We start from the raw sequence: 7,882 nt of genomic DNA on the forward strand, positions 1-7,882 counted from the left end.
TTTCTGAGTTCGAGGCCAGCCTGGTCTACAGAGTGAGTTCCAGGACAGCCAGGGCTATACAGAGAAACCCTGTCTCAAAAAACCAAAAAAACAAAACAAAACAAACAAACAAAAAAACCAAAAAAACAAATAAAAAAAACCCTGGTGCTGCTTAATGGCCTTCTCCACTGCCTGCTGTCCCTGGGCCACTGTCTAACTCATGACTGTGACTTAGAAGTTTCGCCATAGTCCGTTAATGGGCACAGGTGTTTGCTGGATGTAGAACTCTGCTGGCGTTCTCTCTTCCACTTGAGGACTCGACCAGCTGGTTAGAGCTTCACGGTCCGAGTAGGTTGAGAACAAAGTTGAGGTTCTGAGTGGGAAGCATGGACATCGCTAGTCCCCAACAGCTGCTGCCTTCCAAGTTCCCAGGTGTGGTGCCATTACACGAATTCTGCCCTAGTGTTAGCTCAGCCCTGTGTGGACATCTTGTGCTTTGGGTTGTGCAACAGAGACCAGGTACAACTCCTCCAAATCAAGGCAGAAGTTCAGGAGTCATATGCCAGGGCCGCCGCTAGGCTAGACCCATCCAGGTCTCTGGTCAAGGTTCCAAGGTCCTTCGGATGGGAGAGCTGGGTCAGGGACCCCTGGGTCTATCCCAGTCCCCTCCTCACATCCTCATGGGAAGCAAATTGTGCAGCCACTTTATACATCTGAAAAGGGAAGGAATCAAGTATATAAATACAAAACTGCCGTACTCAGGACTGCAGAGAGAGCTCTGTGGTAAAGAGCACTTGATGATCTTACAAAGGACCCGAGTTTAGTTCCCAGCACCGACATCAGGAGGTGCACAGCCATTTGAAATTTCAGCTCCAGGACATTTGTGCCTCTGACCTCCATGGGCAACTGCCTTCACTTGCATATACTCACATGCAAACATACACACCTATACCTAATTTAAAATGATAAAAATAGGCTGGACATGGTGGTACAAGGCTTTAATCATAATATCCAGGAGGTAGAGGCAGTCAGGTCTTAACAAGTTCAAGGTCAGCCTGGTAAGAATTATTACTGTAATAATAATAACATAATCATGATTTGAGCTTCTGTGCTATCAACCTGGTTGCTCCAGGATGTTATAGATTGTTTATGATCTACTTCTTCCACCCAACAGAAACTTTTGGCTTAGGAGAGATACTGCTTCCCATACCATCAATTTGGATGATGTTGAGAAACCATGTTGGGTCTCACTCTTCCCATCTGTGAAATGGGGGGGGGGGTGGTGGTTGATGCTGTGGGGACTGTGGTGTGTTTGACGAATTACTATGGCAGGTACACAGAGGCAAACAGTATGAGGTCGTGTGTACTTCAGACCAAATTATTGCTGACAACCTAGGTCTAATTTCAGAGTGTCAGCTTGTTGGGGGGGAGGGGGAGGGAGGAATGAGGGAGGAAAGAGACTAGAACAAGAAGCTGCAAGTGACAAGTGTTGGCTGGCAGTCCCCTCTTCTGAACTTCCTGAGATGTGTCAACGCAGATAGCAACATGACTTAGTCTGCCAGGTTTTTTTATTTTTAATTTTATCTTTTTTTTAAATATTTATTTTATGTATGTGAGTCCACTGTCTCTGTCTTCAGACACACCAGAAGAGGGCATCAGATCCCATTACAGATGGTGTGAGCCACCATGTGGTTGCTGGGAATTGAACTCAGAACCTCTGGAAGATCAGTCAGTGCTCTTAACCACTGAGCCACCTCTCCAGCCCAAATATTTTATTTTATGTGTGTGAGTGTTTTATCTGCATATATATATGTATATGCACCCCATGCATGTAGTACCCAAAGATGCCAGAAGAGGGCATCAGATGCCCTAGAACTGGAGTTTACCGGTGTGAACCACAAAGCTGGGCATTGAGAATCAAAACAGGTCTTCTGAAAGAGCAGCTAGTGCTCTTAACTGCTGAGCCATCTCTCCGGCCTGTTGGAATAACATCTTTATGGGTGTGTTCCTGAATGAGAAAGAGCCCACAGGCTCCTTGTGTGTCACTCACCTGGTTTCCACAGAGGTTTAACCACCGTTGAGGCTCAACAGCACAGCTGTCACCTGATGGAGTTCTGTTTAGGGAGTATCTTAGTGCTCCGCTTCCCAGGGATTACTTCTGTCCTTTGTTAAATACAGCCTTGTGTGATGTTTGAGAACATGCAGTGGTATGTCAGAGGCAGTCAGGCATTCTTTCATGAAGCTCTAAGTGACTTGCATTTAATAACATGCTCTTCACTTGTGCCCTTGCTACTTAGCAAGTAGGCGAGCTGACCTGTGGAAGGTGATAGTGAGGGCCTGGGGCTGAATCTGAAGTTCAGGGTCATCTCTGCTATGTAAGGAGTTGAAGGCTAACCTGGGCTACATGAGAACCCTGACTTAAAACAGCAACAGAAACAAGCCCATCCAACTTTGAAAGTTAATTAAATATCAAGCCCAAATAAAACAAATTTTGTTTTCCTAATTAACTACTAAAAGAGGAATTGAGTTCCTTTTTCACTAATCCAACATGCTACTTCCTTGTAGTTTCCCATTAATAAAAATTGAATAATAGAGGGTCCAGTTCTTTCAGAAAATTTTGTTTTTGATGTTGCTCTAATTATTTCCCTGGTCCATGTTAATGTGGGTTTTTTTTTGGGGGGGGGTACACTGTTTTAAAAGTCGTTAGTAAACATCTGCCTCAGCTAAAGTCTATGACTTAGTCTTTGCTTAGAAAAGAGAACAATCAATGATATTTGTTATCTCTGAGGGTGCACATGAAAAGAATACACCAGAGTGCCTGCTGTTTCCCATGTTGTATCCTGGCTTGGTGTAAAATTCCACATTTTCCAAAGAATTAAAACAAAATACAAAGGGTCATGGGACTCAGGGCCTAGAGTTTCCTCCTTCTGTTCTTCCAGTGACATTTATGATGTTGGTCCTTCATAAGTTCTCAGCAAAATGTTAAGGCCTAGATGGAATGTGAAGGCTTAGGTAACAGTTACCTGGCACCTTGCCATTATATGGAAACTTTTTTATATGTCTTCACTGTTACTAGGAAACTTCCTAATGCCAAGACTGATTACATATTCTGTTATGTTTTGTGTCCTTGGAAACCAATTATGATAAAAGTCAATAGAACTGTTTTGTATCGTTACTCACAATAAGCTTGGACCTGAACCAACCACCCAACAGCACTTCCTGTACCTGTGTATGAGCCTTCATGGTATCAGCTGCCCCTGGGATGGACCCCAGCATAAGAGAGACACTTGCGCCAATATAAGAAACTATTTGGAATAAGACTTCCATTTTGAGTAGTGGTCCAGGAAAGTTTAAGTTCCCAAGACCAAGGGGAAAATCCCATTTTTTAAAGAACAGGCAGGTGTACTTATCTGGGGTCTGTTTGATCTGTCACAAGGGGAGCCAAGTCTTATGACCCTCTGAAAAGCAATTACCAGGTGTCTGTAGACAGCAGGAGTCAAGGCATGGACATTTAGTCCAGAGGGCTGGATCTGCAGAATGAACAGAGATGGTTTGAGAATGGTGAGAAGCACCTTTAAATCTATAGTCAGAGGACAACCATAGAGAATCCAAAACCTCGAGCCTGTGGCTGAATTGTACGCAGCCAGTATTCCATCAGCTCCTCGGAATCCCATTGATCAATGTTAAAATAATAATAGCAGGGGGGAAGAACTGTGAAACTTCTTTTCATATTTTATATATCTTATGTTATTTTTTAATATCTTTATAACTTGTATTTACATATTTTAAAACATTCTTTTAGGCCCTCTAATCTTTATAAAGCATATTGAACCTTTGAACATTTTTAGAAGCGTTTATATCCTTAGATTTTATATATCATATGTATAAAGTTAATATATAATATATATAATTTTAAATTTTGTAATTTTTTTTTAGATTTATTTATTTATTATATGTAAGTACACTGTAGCTGTCTTCAGACACACCAGAAGAGGGTGTCAGATCTCATTATGGATGATTGTGAGCCACCATGTGGTTGCTGGGAATTGAACTCAGGACCTTCGGAAGAGCAGTCGGTGCTCTTAACCACTGAGCCATCTCACCAGCCCCTAAATTTTGTAATTTTTAATTAATTATTTATCACAAGTCATAGGTGGTAACATGAAACCTGTGAGCAAAGCAAACCTGTTTGTCCTTTTTAATAAGAGATTTAATAGTTTTAATCAATTAATAAGTTGATTAATAAACTAAATCAATGATGGCTTACCCTGAGGTAAGGAGCTAGTTGTCTGTTGTTCTCTAGCTGTCAAGCTACAGTTAGTATAGCCATCAATTAATCCGAGACCTGAAGAAGGATAAATTAAAATGCCAGAGACTAGTCCATATCTTATTACCCAGGCAGTTACACCAGGCTCCTTCATCTCTATGGCACGGAGGGCAGAGGCGGTCTTTGTCCATCAGGCCAGAAGATGAAGAGGCCTTTTCCTGTGGAGGAGGAACGTGGGACAGACCGACCTCACCATGTCTTAAGCAATCTGTGCCAATCAATTCTGCAGTGTCCTCTGTTTGTCCACAGTTTAGGCCAGGCCCTGGCAGCAGGGGAGACATTGGGGCAGTTATGCTCAGTGGTTATTGTACCACACTCCGGGCAGTGCCTTTTGTGCCCATATCTTCTTGGAGACCTTGGGGGGAGGCGGTTGTCACCAAGTATTTGGGAGTCTCTGTCTGTCATGGTAAGTTTAAACATATTAAATGCCATATTTAGCAGATCTCTGACAGGTTTGAGAGCCAGTATTTGCCTAGCATATCTGGGTTAAACAATCTGTCTGTTTTTAGTTATCCTTTTTAAACTGCGCCTTGTAAACATAAAATAGGAGACTAAATAAAGCTTTAATCTTATAATTAACTGTATCAGTTTTTAGCCTGGATTTTTTTTTTTTTTTCCGAGACAGGGTTTCTCTGTGTAGCCCTGGCTGTCCTGGCACTCACTTTGTAGACCAGGCTGGCCTTGAACTCAGAAATCCGCCTGCCTCTGCCTCCCGAGTGCTGGGATTAAAGGCGTGCGCCACCACGCCCGGCCTAGCCTGGATTTAAATGTAGTTTTTAACATGTTCAAAGGATTTGATCATTTACCAGGTTATTCGCTCTCAGTTCCTGTTAAATTTGAGCCTTAAAAATTACAGTTTTGAATTGTAGCTCTTTTAGTATGAAAATAAAACTTTTTAACCTACAAAACCTCTTTATTTTATAGAGATTAGGAACTTTCCTGATCTTGGCTGAGAGAACTTTTTGCCAGAGCTCAGGCAAACTGAAAGGGGGTAAGGGTGGGGGGTGGATTCCAAGAGCCAGTGATTTTTTTATATCTTTAATGTTGTACACTTCCAAAATTGTTAGAAGGCAAAACCAAGTTTTAACAATGTAAAAATCCTTATCAAGTGGATTATTTTCATGTTACAAAGTTTGGTTGTCAATACGAAAGTTTTTGTATACAAATATATGGAGGTATAATTTTAATACCCCTTTATTTAAAAAAAAAAAACATTGTTTTAAATTCTATCTTTTTAAGTGTGGATTTAAGACAGGACAGAAATTGTATATCCCAATTTAAAAGTATCTTAAGAGACCTGTTTCTTTGGACAGTTCATGTCATATGTTGTCGTCTAGAATGGCTTTAACTCCTGAATTATTTGTTTTGAGCCAACTTTTTGTTATAGGTCTTACAGATTTTTAACCATATCCAAATACCCTTCTAGGCTGATCTCAAAACCTTGGCTGGGAATCAGCTCAGCGGCAGAATACTGACCTAGCAGGCACAGAACCCTGAGTTCTAACCCTACACTAAAAGCCAAACAAATGAAAACCAGAACTGACTGATACATTGAACAGTATTTTAGATTAATTCTGCACCAGTATTATACAAATATGTACCTATTTGTCTGTCTCTATACACCAACTCTCTAAACTGGCTCAGCTACTTTGTAGTCTCTAGAAATCATAGTCTTACATGTTTAGCTTTAAGACCCACCCCGTGGGCTGCTGAGGTGGCTCAGTGGGTAAAGACTCTTGCTTCACAAGACTGGCAACCTGTGTTTGATCCCCCAAACCCATATAAATGTTAAAGGTGAGGACCACCCCCCACAAAATGGTCCTCTGCTGCTGCTCACACACTGTGGGCTCTGTACCTGTCTGTACCCATCATGTACATGCAGACACGCACAAAAATAATAATAAAATATATTTATATTTAGGGGCCGGAGCAATGGGTCAGAGGTTGAGAGAACACGTTGTTACCAGGTTCTAGTCTCAGCACTCACCTGGTGGCTCCCAACCACCTGTAACTCCAGTTCCAGGGGATTCGATGCTCTCCTCTAAACCCCACAGGTACCAGGCACACATGTGGTACACACATACATGCATGCAAGCAAAATATTCATATGCATAAAATAAATAAATCTGAACCTTTTTGAATCAATATTTGATGACTATAGCTTGGAAAGGGGCCGAGGACCAAAATGAGGCCAGCCCTGAATGTGCTAAGCTCATCAGTTACTAGCTTGCTCTTTGGAGGTATGGATATGTGTAACATTTAGTAATTGGGTATATGTAACATTTAGTAATTGGATATATGTAACATTTAGTAGTTGGATATATGTAACATTTAGTAATTGGATATATGTAACATTCGGTAAGTGGGTATATGTAACGTTTGGTAAGTGGATATGTGTAACATTCGGTAAGTGGATATGTGTAATATTCGGTAAGTGGATATATGTAACATTTGGTAAGTGGATATATGTAACATTTAGTAATTGGATATATGTAGCATTCGGTAAGTGGATATGTGTAACATTTGATAAGTGAATATATGTAACATTTAGTAATTGGGGATATGTAACATTCATTAAGTGGATATATGTAACATTTGCTAATTCCTAGGTTTCATGCTTCTTTCTTTTAGATGGAAATATTAAAATTGCATTACTTGTGTGTGCCTCAAACCTCTTCTTAAAAAGCCCTGGAGGTGTTGGTGCAGGCCTTTAATCCCAGCACTCAGGATGCTGACTCACACAGATCTCTGTGAGTTTGAAGCCAGCCTGGTCTTCAGATTGAGTTCTAACAGCCAAGGGCTGTTACACAGAGAAATCCTCTGTGTGTGTGTGTGTGTGTGTGTGCACAGGGAACAAAATCCAAACCCTTGGGCTGGAGAGATGGCTCAGGGGTCAAGAGCACTGACTGCTCTTTGAAGGTCCTGAGTTCAAATCCCAGCAACCACATGGTGGCTCACAACCACCCGTAATGCTATCTGATGCCCTTTTCTGGGGTATCTGAAGTCAGCTACAGTGTGCTGTGTATGTACAGTGTATATAATAATAGATAACTCTTTTTAAAAACAAAACAAAACAAAAACACTTGTCTGAAAAATGGTTCTTTCTCCTCTGTGCCTCCTTTCCAGGCCCCTGACATTCATGGGATTGCAGACTAAGAAGGTCCTGCTGACCCCCCTCATACACCCAGCTCGCCCTTTTCGAGTTTCAAACCATGACCGAAGTAGCCGGCGTGGGGTGATGGCCAGCAGCCTGCAGGAACTTATCAGCAAGGTACTGTGGTCACCACCTCAGGTACCCTCTGTTAGCTCAGAGTCCAGGCCTGGGGCAGTAAGCCAGTGATAAGACACAAGCATTAAAAGAGAGTTTATCAGGGGCTGGTGAGGTGGCTCAGCAGTTAAGAGCACCCGACTGCTCTTCCAAAGGTCCTGAGTTCAAATCCCAGCAACCACATGGTGGCTCACAACCATCCGTAATGAGATCTGACTCCCTCTTCTGGTGTGTCTGAAGACAGCTACAGTGTACTTACATATAATAAATAAATAAATCTTAAAAAAAAAAACGTGCCAGCGTGGTGG

At 41.7% G+C, this 7,882-nt stretch overlaps 1 protein-coding gene across 2 annotated transcripts in view; it reads left to right on the plus strand.

Moving 5' to 3' along the window:
- Cidea (cell death inducing DFFA like effector a) overlaps positions 1 to 7,882 on the plus strand; it is a 24,892-nt gene that overhangs the window by 8,080 nt on the left and 8,930 nt on the right. The window contains exons 1-2 of one of the 2 annotated variants that reach the window (XM_021150964.2): positions 3,374 to 3,540; positions 7,433 to 7,577. In XM_021150964.2, coding sequence (XP_021006623.1) covers positions 7,446 to 7,577 — 132 coding nt within the window. In that variant the 5' untranslated portion in view covers positions 3,374 to 3,540; positions 7,433 to 7,445. Of the gene's footprint in view, positions 1 to 3,373; positions 3,541 to 7,432; positions 7,578 to 7,882 lie in introns of those variants that run through there. The other variant, XM_021150963.2, reaches the window with a different exon arrangement.

The sequence above is a fragment of the Mus caroli genome, chromosome 18, assembly GCF_900094665.2.
Source record: "Mus caroli chromosome 18, CAROLI_EIJ_v1.1, whole genome shotgun sequence".
NCBI lineage: Eukaryota > Metazoa > Chordata > Mammalia > Rodentia > Muridae > Mus > Mus caroli.